At 38.0% G+C, this 18,292-nt stretch overlaps 1 protein-coding gene across 3 annotated transcripts; it reads left to right on the top strand.

The window, feature by feature from the left end:
• Window positions 1–855: 855 nt before the first annotated feature.
• Window positions 856–17,274, top strand: LOC311037376 (integrin alpha-X). Of its 3 annotated transcripts, none has more exons than XM_084046513.1 (31): window positions 856–954; window positions 2,482–2,614; window positions 5,602–5,696; window positions 5,860–5,924; window positions 6,970–7,084; window positions 7,275–7,414; window positions 7,520–7,662; window positions 7,855–8,011; window positions 8,156–8,291; window positions 8,390–8,463; window positions 9,581–9,698; window positions 10,012–10,157; window positions 10,424–10,570; window positions 10,725–10,922; window positions 11,239–11,369; window positions 11,518–11,678; window positions 12,011–12,177; window positions 13,195–13,311; window positions 13,433–13,500; window positions 13,611–13,755; window positions 14,117–14,215; window positions 14,369–14,448; window positions 14,615–14,692; window positions 14,842–14,920; window positions 15,179–15,286; window positions 15,365–15,421; window positions 15,525–15,650; window positions 15,743–15,856; window positions 15,957–15,992; window positions 16,275–16,385; window positions 16,646–17,274. In XM_084046513.1, exons 1-31 carry the CDS (start codon window positions 906–908, stop codon window positions 16,823–16,825), a joined length of 3,573 nt encoding a protein of 1,190 aa, XP_083902639.1. In that variant the 5' UTR covers window positions 856–905; the 3' UTR covers window positions 16,826–17,274. The 3 variants fall into 3 exon arrangements, with proteins under 3 accessions (XP_083902639.1, XP_083902637.1, XP_083902638.1); XM_084046511.1 differs by having other exon boundaries at window positions 5,857–5,924; XM_084046512.1 differs by having other exon boundaries at window positions 864–954; window positions 2,485–2,614; window positions 5,857–5,924.
• The last annotated feature ends 1,018 nt before the right edge of the window (window positions 17,275–18,292 follow it).

The raw sequence follows: 18,292 nt of genomic DNA, 5'->3' as shown, positions 1-18,292 counted from the left end.
CCATGGGCCCTGGGCCCCGGTAGGCCTGTTCGGTATGCCACCCCTGGGTCAGTCTGTCCAAAATCTCTAAGCAGAAACCAAGAGCTGGTCACAGCTTATGACAGCTTATGTGCTTATTACATTTCACATTTGTTTAAATTTTGTCCTTAATCAAAATGTAATAATTAAGTCAATGTTGGCTAAACATTTGGGTACCTGCCTTACCAAGTCTGTGCATGGCCGGCCCTGTGAAGCTAGCTACTGTATTTTGAGAAAATGTTTTATCTCATAAACAGGAAAAGTAGATACATTGAAAATATTAGTTTTCCAGGATTCCAATACAATGTTTGGAACTGTTTTTTAAAGTTTTTTTTTTTAACTTAAAGCTGCACTATGTAACTTTTTTTTTTAATGAATAACATTAATTTTGTCCAATCTGCATGGTAGAGGACAGTATGTTAAAACAATATAACTTAGAAATTGGGGCGGTTGTATTTTGTCTCCCTGCTCTTCTATTGAGACATTTAGATTGTGTCAAAGGTCATGTCTCACATAGACATAGGATCTGACACGTATTTCGATCTGAAGGTCAAGATTCAATTTATCCCCTGAGCAAACAGGCTCTAGTAGCTCAATGGTAAAAATGCCAGCACTTGCGCAGGAAACCGGGTTCAAATCTAGGGTAGAAGAGGAAAGTTACCCATAGTGCAGCTTTAAGAATTATTCAACTCATAGTGGAGAAAGAGGAACATGTTTTGTCATTCTGGATCTGAGAGTAGCATGTTACAGATACTGCATGTTCTAACCACAACCCAAAAAGTGGAGGAAACACCCTCTTATAAGAAGCACACAGGAAGCACGGCACTGCCAGTGCATCTTCAGAATGTGGATTATAAACTGACACACATTGTTCCTTTTACTCAGTGATGGCTGGGCAGGGCCACACGTCCTTGCTCACCTTCATGGTGGCTATGGGTAAGCTCCGAGATTAATTTTACATTTTAAAATGGACTTTTGGCTCCACAGTAATGTACAACTAAAATGAATAAATATATATGATTTAGCACTGTATTACGGAAAAAGGGTTAGGGGTGTGCCTGGGGATTGGCCTATATTGTGTATGTATATGTTTTTGACGTTGGCCCATCTTTGAAACAAAGATTATGAAAATTGTGAAAAAGTGTTTAAGAGAGCCTATTGAAAAGCTGTTTAGAGTTGGTATCCTCATGTTCAGTTTTCTGAACAAGGTTGTGCGCATAAGAGAGTCATCAATAGCCACAAAGACACCTGAGGTTTGATTGATTGATTGATGTACTTTATTTAGTGAGACATGAGAACATCAGTACATGGAAGTACAAATTCACAATACAAGGTCTACTAAACTGGAAGACTCATTAAGCACTGAGCTTGTTTAAGATGAGATCCCCATGCACACAAATAATGATGACATATAAGAGACAGACAGATATACACACTACTATACGGAATGTCATACAATCAGCTTACAAGTTACTGGTATGAAGAGTGAAAAATATGTACAAGAGAAAAATATGTACAAGAAAGGAAGATGTCTGTTTAATAGCAACGTGGTTTGAGGAGTGGTTTGCTGGAAACCATATACTGTAGTGTCAGTTAGAATGCAAGTGTAAAACAATTGTTTTGCAATGCTAGCTGTTCCTTATTGCGTTTTTGTTTCGATTATTCAGAGGCACACCAGAGTCTGTGTGAATGATTTGTAACTGGCTTAGTAGTATGTGTGTGTGTGTGTGTGTGTGTGTGTGTGTGTGTGTGTGTGTGTGTGTGTGTGTGTGTGTGTGTGTGTGTGTGTGTGTGTGTGTGTGTGTGTGTGTGTGTGTGTGTGTGTGTGTGTGTGTGTGTGTGTGTGTGTGTGTGTGCGCAGAAGTACATTACATTACAGTCATTTAGCAGACGCTTTTATCCAAAGCGACTTACAATAAGTGCAATCAACATAGGTAGGGAACGAAAACTATTAATCACCAGAGGTTTTAAGTGCATTTTCTGCAAAAACAAGCAACCGAGAGTATACCTAGCGCTAAGGTAAAAGTGCAATATATCAGCTACCTATTTCCTTAAACAGATGAGACAAAATAGCTAAATCAAATGATCAGGAGCTAAGACAAATAATTGTATTGACTAAACAAGATCCAATAAACAATACAACAATAAAACAATCATTCGTACAACTAGTTAACAACAAGTAGGCCAGGCAAAGAGGAAGGGTAGTGTTTCCTGAAGAGGTGGGTTTTCAGCCTGCGGCGAAAGATGGGCTACATAATATGGTAGAAGCAAGTGGAGAGGCTTGACTCATCTGGCTGGCCCTTAATCTATGTTTAAAGTTACTGCGTGAAGATGAGGAGTTGGCAATAAGGATGAATGGGATGATAACACTTGATGAAATTAACATTTAATAAAAGATCTCAGGTAATTTATCTCTCTCTCTCTCTCTCTCTCTATCTCTCTCTCTCTTATTTTGTTAATTAGCAGCCATCTATCTTTCTTTGGCTTTCAACATCGATACGGAAAACCCAATATCTTTCCCCAACGTTAGTGTTGAAGAGAGAAACGATTTCTTTGGGTACAAAGTTCTTCAGTTCAACTCTGGCAACAACAAAGGGTAAGTATTGGTGAAGTATTGGTAATACCACATAAAGTCAACTGTTGATGTCGTTGACATTTTCAACCCTGTATTATCGTTGAAAATTTAAATTGATATGGCATGATGAGTATGGCTTTCTGCTTTCTGGTTTTAAAGGCTGCATTACAGTTATATGGTGTAATTTTCTTTTATTATTTCTCTTAAGCTATAATTACTGATAATTATGTATAAGAAATGTCATTGTGTAAATATTTTGTTAAAGCACCAATAGCAATCACCACAATATCGTCACAATATGAAATCAAGGTATATTTGGTCAAACCTATTGTGATAATTGATATTTTGTGACGAACCTGGGGTGACAGGGCCTTTACCTATGGAACTCACACCCAGCTCACATCAAAGCTGCCCCCACCTCTTTAAAAAACACCCTCAAAACCAGTGTAAAGTAATACATTTACTCAAGTACTGTACTTAAGTACAACTTTGAGGTATTTTTACTTTACTGGAGTATTTCCAATTTTCAATATTTTTACTTCTACTCCACTACATCTCAAAGGCAAATATTGTACTTTTATTTGAAAACTTTAGTTAGAAGTTACTTTGTAGGTTTTGATTATTATAACAAAACATACATTGCCCACTTCAGCCCTATATATCAGCTATATTCAAAATATTTTTATACATTTGAAAACTTGTGAAATGGGATATTCTGCATAATGAGTACTTTCTACTTTTGGTTGTACATTTTGAATTCCTGACTTTTACTTGTAAGGGCGCGCTCTCACCAAAAGTTGGCTGGCCGCTGTTAAACGCAGGGTGTGCGCGGCCACAGTTTTTTGCAGCCAGCGGATTCTAAAAAAACGCTGTGACGCACCTGTCACTCACATTCAAGACCGTCCCCGTAGCCCGCACCGCCACTAGACACTAGCCACTAGACAAAAAATGTCTTTGCACTTTCACACTTGGGGTTCGTACATCTACATACACATTCAGATTTCAAATATAAAGTACTTACCCCATGGCCACGGATGTTACAATCATGTACGGGCCCTCATAAGTATTCGTATCTTCCGTATTAAATTTATATCAATAAAAAGCATTTTAATCCAATCAGTGGTCATTTTCTCCGTATGCTTTCAACTGCGCGACCCTAGCGGTTGAGAGGTGTATTGCACTGTTAGTACATTATAACTCTATGGGGAAATGGCCACCAATCGGATTAAAATTCTTTTTATTGAACAACACGGAAGATACGGGTACTTCTGAGGGCCCGTACATGATTGTAAATTCCGTGGCCAAGGGGTAAGCACTTTATATTTTAAATCTGAATGTGTATGTAGATGTACGAACCCCAAGTGCACAAATCATAAAGTACTGGGTGAGATGCAACAGCTACAACCAGTTGGTCCACTGAGAGCACCATGTTGCTTCCTGAGTCTTGGGACGGTCCGCCTTCGACTCACCCGATTGGACAGAGGGGGAAAATCAGCTCCTGCCTCCAGCAGTTTTATGCTTCTTCGTGTAGAGCGGATAAACGCAAAGTCTGCGCGACAAGCGGAAAAATCTGCTCTTGCGTGAATCCACGCATTTGCATTGACAAAGCATTGGCAGATTCTGCTCCAGAGGTAAAATAAAAGTGCGGTGGGAGCGCGCCCCAACAGAGTATTTCATTGCAGTATTGATACTTTAACTTAAGTAAAAAAAGAATGATGACTTTTTCCACCACTGCTCAAAACCCACCTCTTCAGACTTGCATTTCCCACCTAATTCAAATCCCCTCTTTACCTTTTCATTTTAACCATTTTGTTTGTTTTGTTTTTACAATTTTAGCTGGTTATTTTCTTAATGTAAAGTTGTTTTTGTTCGACATTGAGTATCTAGAACATTGCTACATAAATTGAATGAATTATTATTATAATTTATATTGTTAGTATTATATAATAATAATAATAGTTAGTATATATTGTAAGTATTATTATTTTATTCATATCGCCTACCCTAATAGCAGAAGGATCGTTGCGCTCCAATGTCTAATTCTCATCAGTGGTGGAAAAAGTACTCACATGTTTACTTATCAATGCAATGTAGAAATACTCTGCTGCAAATAAAAGTTTGGAATAAAAAAATGTACTAAAGTACTAAGTATTGGAATCAAAATGTTAAAGTACCAAAAGTAGAGAGTACTCATCATGCAGAATGTCCCGTTTCACAAGTTGTTATTACTGTATGTATAAAATGTATAATAATCTTTTGAAAATAGCAGATATAAGCTTATTGAGGCATTGTGAGCTTGTAGATCGGATATTTTCAAATGGCCGAAATGTATAGGGCTGAAGTGGTATGTGTCCTCTTTGTGATAATAATTAAAATCTACAAAGTAGCTAACTAAAGTTTTCAAATAATTGTAGTGGAGTAAAAAAAAACGATATTTGCCTCTGAGATGTAGTGGAGTAGAAGTAAAAGCACTGAAAATTGGAAATACACTAGTAAAGTAAAAAAAAAAACCTCAAAATTGTACTTGTGTACAGTACTTGAGTAAATGTACTTAATTACTTTACATCACTGATTCTCATCAGTCTCTAAACATCCTAAATGTTGTCTGCTCTGCAAATCTGACTAGTTTAAGCTAGCGCCAAGATAGAAATAATTCTGCTCATCATTATGCTTGTCTGCTTATTCTAACTTGATTTGTTAATCAATCTACAAGTACAAGCAGCCAAATGTTGGCGGTTTGTGGTTTTATCACATGGATTGCACTATGCATCCTGCCAGTAACTTAACCGTCACATTGCAAGCATTATAAAGTCCTAATCATTAAAGACTGAGAGAGGGAATGGTTTTTGTTATTTTAGTCATGGCTGACACAAATTCTGTCATTTTAATCTGGGCAATTTACTGCAATGGGACCAATAATAACTGAGTTAAATGCCAATGAGTGACATTATCATAATGGTGTAGTATATATCATGCTAATATTTCAAACCTGTCTTCCTGATCTACAGGGTAATGGTTAGTGCACCCCTCAAGAATAATGGAACCGGAGGAATTTGTAGTTGGATTCCACACACTGGAAAAACACACTGCTATAGTCCAGAAGGTAGATAAGCCTATATGGTTCTCATAGCATACCCTTAAACAAGACAATTTCCACCTAATTAAATTAAACACATTTATGCTTTCTACTACTACTACTGTACTACGTTTCTCAATGAATGGCACTCTGAACATACTACTGCCATTATCTATTTCCATCCCAGCAGAAACAACTGGTTCAGTCAAGCACTTTGGATTGTCCATTGCTGAAGCAGCCGATGACTTTTTTACAGTAAGAAAATGAATAACCTGTTACATACAGTACAGTATTTGCATTTTTCGATATTTCTGACTTTCACTCCACTACATTTCATAGACAAATATTGTACTTCTGAGCAACATTTCTAGGAAGGAAAACATTACATAACAAATTAACCACTTAAGCCCTGTTTCAAATATAGTGAAAATAGCAGATCTACAAGCTCACAGTTTTTGTTTTTTTTAAGTTCTGGAATTTCGGAATTGTTTTGTAAAATGTCTACATTTGAACACAGCAATTCATTGATAAAGAAAATAAAATGTACTTTTTAATTTATACTAGGTATTCTTTTTAAAACATGTACTTTTGAATACTTAAAATAAATATTTTTTAAAAGCAAGTAGTTTAAGTCAACTACAAAGGGTTGAGTACTTTGTCCACTTCCCCTTAAAACCTCCCTTTAAAACATTAAAGTAAGTATTTTTTTTGGTCAAAACAAAAGTTTTTTTGTTAAAAGGTTAAAGCCCTATTCTGATAGTATTCATTGCTCTGGAGTGTTTGTTCAGCAACAGGGGTCTCCCTGTCTCTCCACTCCAGCTCTTTAATACTCCAGCTTTTTCAGAAAATACGTTTTCAGGTGGGTTGCACATTTTCAACCAATCAGAAGAGGGTACCCTTTTATCAGTTTCAATTATATATTGTTCCAGTTCCAATTGTGTCTGCTCATTTCTTTTAGTCATCACTTTTAATTGTTTATCGTGTATCCCGTATAAGAGTTCTCTCTCCTGATTGGATAAAATGAGTGTCCCGACCTGAAAATGCATTTTCTATTTATTAAAGAGCTGGAGAGACAGGGGGACCCCTGTTACTGAACAAACACTCTATACTATAGCAATGATTACTATCAATGTTGATTTATTTTACACTTATTTTAACTTTTTTGGCCGGACCTTTTAGACAAAAGCATTATAAATGTAACTGTGTTGTTTTACATTCTTTTGCCTAATAAAAATTTCAATCAATCAAAAAAACAAGGAATATCACTTACCTTCCCTTTAAAATCTTTCTTCTTATGTAGGCCTGCAGCCCAAGTCTTGCCCATGAATGTTATAATAACTCCTACCTCAACGGTATCTGCACCCAGTTCAGCAGCCCCTTTGAGGGCCGTAAGAACATCACACCTGCTTTCCAAGGTAAACTAAAGTGGGTCAACAATGATTTTCAACGACGAGCATAGCTACAAAGTACAATGAAAGCACAGTACATTTTCCAATCCTTTGTTTTTGTCATATTAACTTGAATTGTTCAAACGTTGTGCATGTATTTATGTCATAGCTAAGGCTAAACATGTTTTTTCTAACTTGCTTTCCATATTTTGCCTAGCATGTACAAAGAAAACAGTGGACCTTGTTTTTTTATTTGATGGATCAAGAAGCATGTCCGACAGTGAATTTGAAAAGAACAAGGATTTTATACTGGACATAATGAAAACACTTAAAGAAAACAATGCGTCATCTATCAAGGTTATTATTGTTCTATAACATTCATGAAGCTGTAGATGAGCTGAATCTACTGTATTGTTTATCTATGTAATATTAATTGTATGGTACTATCTCATTTCTCTCTAGTTTGCTGCAGCTCAGTTCTCCACCAAGACTCGAACAGTTTTTGACTTCAATGATTATCAGAATGGGAGCGCTTATAAATATCTTAAAAAAGAAGAGCACATGAAATCTCTCACCAACACACATGAAGCTCTGATATTTGTGTTGTGAGTTAAGAAATACTATTACGTTTTTGTTTGTTCAAAACCTCCACCTATACTTTCCCTCTGATCTTACAGATTGCAGCTGGCAATCAATGCCTTGTGGTTTGAAGGATTAATGTGTCCTAGTTTGACCATTTTATTTGATTCATAAAATCTGAACAGGTCATGTTGTACTTGCACTTGCATTTGTTTCAGAAAAAAACTCTTTGAAAACCAAACTGCAGGCGCCTCCCATGATGCAACGAAAGTTCTGGTAATAATCACGGATGGGAATCCAACTGATAAAAACGAAGCCAAAGGACAGATTATCGAAAAGTATGCTGAAAAACACATCATTCGATTTGTCATCGGGGTAAGTTGGTTAGTGGTTGGATGGTTTGGTTTTAAATATACAGTACTTTTACATTTGGATTCAGTTTCAATAGTGTTTCCCTTTGGATGATGTGTACCTTGATAACAATCATTACACTTCATCCAAGTTTCATTCTGTTGACAGGTCAAAAAGGTTGACTTGAATAAACTTGAAGCTCTTGCCTCAGAGCCCAAAAAGAACAATACATTTAAAATTGAGAACTACGATGGACTCGGAGTATTACTGAAGAATTTTGAAAGAAAGATCTTTAACATTGAAGGTCATTTAATTTATTTTTTGAACACCATTGCCGTTGACAATCATAATAATCTTTCTACAATACTTCTGAAGTAATGACAAGTATACTATTGCATTCAGGCTCTAACACCGCACTGGCTGGAGAAATGACTGATGAGATGTCACAGAGTGGATTCAGTGCCATCTACCATAAGGTGAGTGAATGCACTGTAACCAACTGAAGACAGTTATTATGTAAGATATACTGTATAATTATACATGCACTGTGCCAGTCAATTCAGAACCGCAGGTTTTATAATATTATTATTTGATAATATGGCTCCCATAGTTTCTGAGCCTTCTGGTTTAACTGTACATATGTTTATGCTACAACCCAATGGATCTGATATGGCTAACTTATGCCAAATGGTTAGCTTGTTGTATTGTTCTTACTTCTAGCACTCAAGTTAAGTTGGCATCTCAAGACACAGATGTAGTGCATGTTACTGTATCTGACTGCATCTGTTTCAATATTTTTTCCTTACTGCATCTCTGTCTGGCTACTCGGTCCGTCACTTAGGCCAGGACATCGCTGTCTTGCACAGTATTCTAATTATGATCAAATACAGTTACGTGCTACAAAGTAGCCTGTAACTAACAATAGGTGAACTTTCTTCTTTCTTCAAACCTCACCAATGCAACTAGTCGCAACTCCTTGCAACAATACCGTTTCAAGGTCAACCGCACCAATGGCGCAACTCCTTGGGGAATGGGGATAATGGTTGCAAGTGGTTGCAAGTAGTTGCATGGCAAATCATTGGTGTGGATGTGGAGTGGGCTTAAAAGTACTCAGCCTTCCAAATGCACTCGAGTAAAAGTAAAATATTTCCGTTGCTGTCCACCACTGCCTTTCGGCTGTTCCCTTCAGGGGTCGCCACAGCGAATCATCTGCCTCCATCGCACCCCGCCCTCTGCCTCCTCTTCTCTCACACCAACTAACTTCAAGTCATCTTTCAACCATAAATCTCCTCTTTGGCCTTCCTCTAGGCCTCCTGCCTGGCAGTTCCAACGTGAACAATTTAGCAACATGTTAGCGGAAAGAATTGCAGGTGAGAGTAGTCATAAAGGTCATCAAGAGGGCGCCTTCCTGCCCTGCTTCATTAGATTAGACTCACAGGAAGACTCAAAAGATAATTCTACATGTAGCAGCTCAGAACCACAGAAACGGTGCTCAATTTCGGTATTGATCAAGATCAACTGCATTTACACCACACCGATGCAACAAATACACTGACAGACCACAATCCTTGCGCTGTGTGCTTTTATCAACAGGATATCTTGGTTCTCGGTTCAGTGGGGACAAATACCTGGCGGGGGTCTATCAATGAGATTGACGGCTTGAAGGAAAATACAATTCTGGATGACGAAATGGAAAAAGACTCTTATATGGGTATGAAACATTACAACATCAGTCATATGCCTTTTTCTCTATTTGAGCTATTTGCTGTTTTTTTATGCATAAACTATTTTGAATATATATATTTTTAATTTTTAATTAAATTTTGATCTATATACCATTATACAGAATGTTATGGTGCTTCACAGCTTGTGTATATATGTGGACTGGAAACACAATCTTTGCATCTGCTCCACTGCTCCAATGCATATATCACCATATACTGCATTTTGTTTCATTAAGCTGCTGTTTTTTTTGTTACCACCTCTGCAATTTTCAATGACTGTATGATTCCGTTATTATGTAGGATACTCTGTTGCTGTTGGCGAGAAGAACAACGTTCCTCTGTATTTCACTGGTGCACCAAGATATAAACACAAAGGACAAGTTGTGCTTTTCCAAAAAGCGGGCAACAATTGGACAGTAGCAACAAGAGTAGATGGTGGGGAACAGGTTGGTAACTGTCTTGAGGATATATGTTGTTGAAGGAATGTTTCCCTATACAAAAGACGTGAAGAAATGTATGTGTAAAAGTTAAGTTGTCTTTTTTTATTTGCTTTCATAAAGGTGTTTCAAGACAGTCAATGTGTCCTTTTTTTATTTCAAAATTTAGGTACACATGTTGGAAGTTTTTTTTTATTCTTGCTTTCTTTTCCAGAGACATACATTGGTATTCTGGTATCAATATGAATAATTAAATCCTTATCTGTATCCAACAGATTGGTTCCTACTTTGGGGCAGAGCTGTGCACAATAGATATCGACTCGGATGGCAACACTGATTTTGTTCTGGTGGGTGCACCACTGTTTTACCAAGCTCAGGAGAAGAGAGAAGGTCAGATCTACGTGTACACCCTGAATCAAGAGGTGGGCTTTGATAAGAATTAAGACCAACAAATTCAGCATGGCACTATTAGCATGATCTTTCAGGAATGTATTAACCACTTAAGTCCTCAGCCATTTTTGAAAAGATGAGATCGAAAGTGGTTAAAATAAATAAATGTAATTAATTATTCCACAGCTGCAACTGGAGAATACGTTGAATGTGTCTGTGCCGTCTCGGGGCAGATTTGGAACGACTATTTCCTCTGTCAGAGATCTGAACGGAGACCGTCTCAGAGATGTGGCTGTTGGTGCTCCACTTGAAGATAACAACAAGGGGGCAGTATACATTTACCTCGGTGACAAACTCAGAGGAATACAAAACACTGTCAGCCAGGTGAGGTGGTCACGCCTAACATACTACATTGTAAAATCCACAATGTTCATTTAAATCTGAGAGTGGAAAATGTTTTTTCCACTCTGTTTTTTCTCAGAGAGAACAGCAACGTTGACGTTAGACAGACAAGTATGTTAATAGAAGGTCTCAGGGTCAGTCTATCATGTATCATGAGACAGAATTTTGCTTCCACACTGTTGCTTAATTTAAGTTTAACGTCATAACCTTCCTTGGGAGCAGGGCAGGTGAAAAGTTAATTCAACAATATTGGAAGCGGTGAAAACATCATGACAAGTGACACAGACCTCTTTTCCAGAGAATCACAGCAGAGAAAATTAATCCTCAACTGCAGTTCTTTGGACTGGCACTTGATGGGAAAATGGACCTTTACGAGGATGGACTGACTGACATTGTCGTAGGATCACGTGGAAGTGTCAACATCTTCAGGTATTAATAAACCTTTAGTCAGTATGGGAGGGAGAAAAACACCACAATTATCTTGCAGATAATTATCAGATCTTTGTGGGATTTGTGTTTTAATACAACCCAATAGCAAACGTACAACATTTAATAATCAGCCAATTATGTACTCCAGGTCCAAGCCAGTCTTAAGCATCTCTGCTGATCTGCACTTTGATCGAAAGGAGATAAGCACTGAGCATATAGCCTGTGCGGCTGAACTACGTGCAGAAACTCTACCTATGGGTATCTTAGAAGCATGCTTTCTTATGTCAGAATCAACCCAGAGTAAAACAGGTAAGAACCCTGTCCAATGGTTGGAATGAGATGTTTAGGTTTTTAGTTTAGTTGTATAATGATAAAACAAAAGCCAAATCATAAAATTCATAAAAACACTGCTAAAATAATTTGATAAATGGCATGGGAAATAAGTGGCATATGCAACTCAAAGCACCAATGACAAAAACAAGACAAAAATCAGTTGAGTAAACTGGACATTAGAATGTAGATGTCCAGGCATAGAACACCACGTGGAGCACAATATAATGTGTCTAGCTGCTGACACAGTCTACCAGACAGTCAGGGCTCTTATCCAATTCAGGCATTGTATACTGTATGTACCTTTCTAGGGGCAGTGACAAGTGGACTGAACATCTCCTACACACTGGCTGTGGATCCAGAGAGACACATAGCCAGAGGTTTCTTCGATGAAAGAGACAAAGCAGCCCGGAATCTTCAGTTTGATGTGGCGTTGGAGAGTGAAAAATCCTGCTTCAATCACTCTGTCTATATGCCAGTATGGTGATACAATAACTTTACAGCGTATGCACTGATGAGGATTTTTATAAGGCTTGTCAAATCAGCAGCCAGGCAAATGTGAATCATGTTAGAACAAGCAGGGTGGCATTTTGCGAAAGATTGGGAAGAAAAAGTCATGTTATCAACCTTAGTAACCTAACCTTACATTCTAAACTGTGTCAGATGGTACATAGAACCTCTTGGATCTAAGCAGACAGTCTCAACCCTACTGTGCTCATGATAGAAAGAAACATTTAAAACTTGGGGGGACTGGGGTGACACAATATCAATGACCATTACTGGAGAAAGAAGCATCCATGTAGTGTTAATAATTCAGACATTTAGAACAATTACAATAATTAAAATAAATTACGCAGCATCTGAGTATGTGTTTGAGGTAGAAAATGTAATGTTAACATGAGATTCCTTAAACTTAAAGGATAGGAGTGCTCAACTCAAACCGGGTGCAGATCCTTAACTTGAACAACAAAGGTCAAAGGAACCATCTGCACTCACAAATGAAGTCTTTAATGTGCCACAGCAGAAATCACAAACGGACGCGTTTCAACCCTCTGGCCCTGAACGATGCAGTGGCACATTAAAGACATTTTCACTTTGTTCGTTACTGTGGATAGTTCCTTTGTTGAACAATGAGGCTCCTCCCATACATGTTTTACCAGAAGATACTGTCTCAAATAGCTAATGATTTGATAATTGAGCTAAAATCTGTCAGCACATTGCTCATCTGTTCTACCCTGAGCCCTAGTGTCCCTGTTCCTTATTTGGTGTAGAGGGAAAAAGGAGGGGATCAAATAGACCCCTGGGGGATGCTGGTCAATGACGTATTTAAGTGGTCATGGGGGGGACCTAAATATTTGCCACCGTTTCAGAAATCAATATAAAAAGGCAAATTAATAAAAGCTCTCCGCATCAAAGGTCATCCTAAGATTACTGCCTAAATAACTTTCACTGATTTTTGAAATGGGAATGTTAAGCAGGTTTTTTCTCCTTGCAGATGTGTGTGGAAGACACGCTATCTCCCATCAAGATCAGGTTAAATTTTTCTCAACCTGAAAGCCATAAACAGACTGCCACCCTGAATGTGGACAGCATAAAGCTGGATGATGTTTCGGTATGTACAGCAGCAAAGCAAAGACAGTGGTTCCAATACATAGTTATACGCCGATATGTTTAATAATAATTTTAAATAATCAGATAATGAAAAAAAATGAAATAAAATGTTTGTCTTATAGGTACCCTTTCAAAGGAACTGTAGGAATGACACATGTATATCAGAACTTGAGGTAGACTTCAATTTCAGGTACGTATATGACAACTACTCTATAGAGGTTGAGGTAAAATTGTGATTATGGACTACTAGCTTGTTGAGAGGGACTGACTCTGCCTGTTTTTTTGTTTTGTTTTATTTAGCACCCCAACACTGGTAGTAGTACATCTGAACTACTTTAATGTGACTGTGGAACTGTCCAATCAAGCAGATGACTCCTACAACACCTACCTCACCCTTCACTACCCCGAAGAAGGACTCTCATTCTCCATGATGGAGCTTGTGAAGGTGATATACGATATATCTTGATATTTCATTCAGATGTTCCTTTCTTTTCTGAGACAGCAAGAATAGTGAGTTGGAGAAAGAGCAGGGGTAGGTGAGACACAGGAGAATGTACTGGCAGGATTTAATTCAAGGCAGAAACGCTGCATGTATTTTCATTGGCAGGGGACTCCTGGGCATGAAAATCCTATAGAGGAAATCATTTTAGATAATGCTGTAGTTTTTAATATGACTCGTTAGCTGGTTGTCTAAATACTTCCCAGCAATTTCAACTGAGCATGACAGTAGCATTTCAACTGCACACAGTATGATTCTATTGGCTTATTGCTTGTGTGGGGTTAAATGTTTCAACTGGTTTCTACAGTCAACAAGGCCAACTTTGCATAGCTGCAATCATCTTGAAGGTGTGATGGACAGAACCACATGTGGCGTCAGCCTTCCTGTTTATCGGAGTGGCTCTGCGGTGAGTCGCTGCTTCATAACTAAAATGTTAAGAGTGAAACTTGTGGCTTTATAAGGGAGTTTTGGTGACATCACTTCAGCACTTTGACGTTTCTCTGCACACTTTCATGAAATCTAATCTAATGTAAATGCCGTTGCCGATTTTTCTTTCAAGGCAACATTTAAGACTAATTTCCGCATCATCAGTGGATATGAATGGAATGACACAATGTCAATGACCATTACTGGAAAAAGGTAGGAGCCTTGTTAGTGTAAATAATATACAGTCCAATAATTCAGACATATGCTGTACACCACTGTACTGTCATTATGTCCCCTGCATTAATAAAATTAGTTCTGAATCAAAATCGTAATTGATTTTAATAAATTATCAACTCCATTTTCATTCTCTTTGATGTAGTGATAATGACAACTCGACCCAAAGCTCCAAGACCAAAACCATACCTGTCCAATATGAAATTGACTTGGCTGTAAGAGTGTAAGTAACATGAGTGAAAAGGTCTCGTACATTTTTATGATAAAATATGTATCAATATTGTGGTTTTACATAGCCATAACCTTTTAATTTGCTGAATTCTTTTGAAAATGTGTCAGTAGTAATGCAGTGATTTATCTATTTTTACACAGGAATGATCAGGAGACGATCACCTTTCTCAACTTTACTCCAGAGCATAGTGCATCAAAGAAACTAGTGAATGTCTATGAGGTATAGTAGTAGATTACTGGGTGAAAAAATGTCCTGTACTTTAGCTACAGCTTTCATAACACTGAAACCCAGTTCAAGTTATGACTAGTCCGAGTCCCGTGAAGAACAATCATTTCTCCAGTGTAAATTTAACTCTGAGATAAAAAAAAAAACATTGACCTAAATGTACCCATACAGTCCAATTTTCCATCTGTAGACACTTCACTGTGTAGGGTAAAGGTGGATACTGAAAGGTTCTATGTGTCACACTGCCCATAGGTGAGGAACTCAGGATTCAAGGCTTTCCCTGTTAATGTGACCATCCATTTACCAACTAAACTGGAGCATGACTTTGAAGTGAAGAACTATCATGTCTTGGTGCAAGAGGTAACAAGTTTGCCACACATGCATATTTGTACCGCTATGATTTATTACAGTTCATTAAAAGTCTTGTTTCTTTTTAAGAATAAAACTCAATGCACAGACCACCAGCCCATCGCCAGCATAACAAAAACATCTGGTGTAAGTAAAACACGTTTTATTTAATATTAAGACATTCTAGCATGAACAACCTATACAAAATAACTGAATTAAAAAATAATCAAATAATTTTGCTCTGTTGCAGTACTGCTCTTCAAACAAATCCTGCAGATCCATCACGTGTGAAAGTTTCACTCTGGACAAAAATTCAGTTATTCGCTTTACACTGTACGGGGAAGTACAATTTAAAAACCTCGAGCAATATGCAAAGGTCTGTACACAAGTTGTAATAAGTTATTTGAAGCAAGAGTTCAGATTGATTGTTTACTGTGTGGAACCAAAACTTATGCTCTCACTTCACAGAGTCTTCCTTTACCCAAACAATTTACTGGAAATGGAGAAGAGGTTCAGTTTAAAAGCTTTATAGAAGTGACCTATGATAGCAAACGTTATGTCCAGGCTTCCAGTAAACACGGGGTAGGTTTTTTTTGTTTTTAACATGCTCCAAGCAATACCACACTTCACACTACTTATTTGTCATTATGTTTAATTCACTCCATGTTTGTATTTCTTACAGATTAATGACGACTCTATAAGATTTCCCCAAATACAGGTAATTCACTTAATCGATTTGTTTGGAAGAAATTATTTAACCACTTTGAACCTTGCATCCTTAGTTTGGGCATGTCATATAGGTAAACATTTTCAAACATAAAAAAGCTAAAGCAGCAGATCAATTTCACGACGCTTTGCATCGCGACGTGCTGTGAGCTTGTAGATCAGTTATTTTTGCATTTTTTGCAATAGGGCTTAACTAGTTATGCTAAAACGCAATGGATAATATTCAATCCACACTCACACTTTCCTGACAATATACCCCCCCCCCCCCCAACAGACTGATGTTCGTATTGAGCTCATTGTCCCCCCAAATAAATGGCTGATCATTGGAATAACAGCTGGAGGTGGCATCTTGTTTCTACTGATCATCACAGCGGTGATGTTTAAGGTGAATGCACACAGCATCCAAGGGTCTCAATTAAAACCTGATGTACAGTAAAAACTGGCTTCATTTTTTACCATTTTTTACACACACACACACACACACACACACACACACACACACACACACACACACACACACACACACACACACACTATGTCCTCCAAAATGTTTTATAAGGGCTAGACAACTTAAACATTATTCTGTTTTTCCAGTTTTAAATAAAACACTTAACATTTAATAACTTTCTTTGTGCATCTCCTAAGCTGGGTTGCTTTAAGAGGAAAACACTTGAGGATTTCCAACAAGAGGAGGACAATGCCAACAACTATGAGCAGCCTTCAAATGACCCACCAAACACTGATGGACCTGCAGAAGCAAACCAACTTCTAGAGGATGGTGCGAAGGGAAATGACAGCACCCCCACTAGCAGTGCAGTGCAGTGATCTGGTAAAACACAGTGCATTGCTGCAGTTACGGCTCTGGCAACAGACCATTATGTTTTAACAAGCCGAGATATATATTTTTACTTTATGATTATCAGTAGACAGAGATCTCTGATCTTCTGGCTACAAAGGAATAGGTGGTACTGTAGGAAGATAGTAGTTATTACCGTTACTATTTATGGGTGAAGGCAGTGATAATGTAGATATTAGCTTTTTGAATCTGCAATGAAAACATTGTGTGAATGATGGGCGATTCAATAGCCAAGTGTTTAGGGCACATACAACATGGGCACAAAACGCCCTAATCAGCAAGTCACCCGTTTGATTCCCGGCTGGCCGGACCATTTAATGAATGTGTCATTACTCCACTCTCTCTCCCCATTTCCTGTCTTTCTCTCCACTATTGCTGTCAATAAAGGCTTAAAAATACCGATAAATATAACCCCCCCCCCCAAAAAAAAAAAGTAAACTTAGAATCAATGGATTGCCGAAAGCCAACGCAACTAACAGGCACATTATATATAACTTAGATTTGGTTCCATGTCAGTGATGACTTTGGACTGTGGTTTGGATAGTAATATACAAGCATGGAGTAATATACCCCACTGCTTTTATGTAAATATAAAGCTATGTATATATAGCTTTACCTCAGTGTGTACTATATGACAATAGTCAAAATAAAACTTGTAATTAACTTTTTAGTATATTGGCGTCTCTGTACTACTCTGTACTGTGTGATTTTTGTTTTATTATTGCTATTTTCTTGTATTGTTTTAATTTGATCTTGCCTCCTTTTAAATTTGTTCTTGATCATGTTTTTGGTATGCGGTCAGCCTGTCTCAGGGAGAAGGGGGGGCGAGTGGGGGATATGGAGGGTATGGAACTGAGGGGGGTGTACCTGGGACACCAGACACACCGTTGAGCCCTCTGGAGACGTTGTGGGCTATCATCAATGAAACGTCGATGAAGCACGGTGCCCACCTGATGACCTCAATGAAGGACTATACCCTCCCTATCCACCACTCCACTCTGACCTTCAAGAACGAAACATTGAACATTGAAACATTTAGTTCTGTTGGATTTACTACTATTGATCTTAATGTTTTAACCTTTGCTTGCATTTTTCTTTTGTTGATCTTTTTACCAGCATGCAATGCGGGTCTACAAAGAGACTCAAAACTAGTCATTTCTCGACATATTCTCGACATGTTTCCGATCATTGGCTGTCCTTTAAGCCAATGGGGATACTTTCCCATACTCTGAACGGGCGGTCTCGTCCTCCCAAGCTATGGTACTAGACACGCCTCGCCTCTAAGGCTACTATACACGCCTGCCGTCGGTTCAAATCGCCGTGACACAGAGTAATATATAGGACAAAATTTAAGTAAAGTACTTGAGTAAATGTAATTGTACTAGTTACTTTACACCTCTGCATACCCACTACGTAGCGTTCGTTCTGCATGCTGG

Source organism: Gymnoscopelus microlampas (genome assembly GCF_963454915.1).
Source record: "Gymnoscopelus microlampas genome assembly, chromosome: 2".
In the NCBI taxonomy this organism is placed as follows: Eukaryota; Metazoa; Chordata; class Actinopteri; order Myctophiformes; family Myctophidae; genus Gymnoscopelus; species Gymnoscopelus microlampas.
The sequence above is the reverse complement of the archived record's forward strand: the minus strand, read 5'-3'. Positions and strand labels throughout refer to the sequence as shown.

Bases quoted from the DNA above. Each gene is read 5' to 3' on its own strand.
- LOC311037376 (XM_084046511.1), top strand. From the start codon at position 906: ATGGCTGGGCAGGGCCACACGTCCTTGCTCACCTTCATGGTGGCTATG. The intron at 955-2,481 runs GTAAGCTCCGAG...TTTGTTAATTAG, and splicing joins CACCTTCATGGTGGCTATGG to CAGCCATCTATCTTTCTTTG. The intron at 8,292-8,389 runs GTCATTTAATTT...TATTGCATTCAG, and splicing joins AAAGATCTTTAACATTGAAG to GCTCTAACACCGCACTGGCT.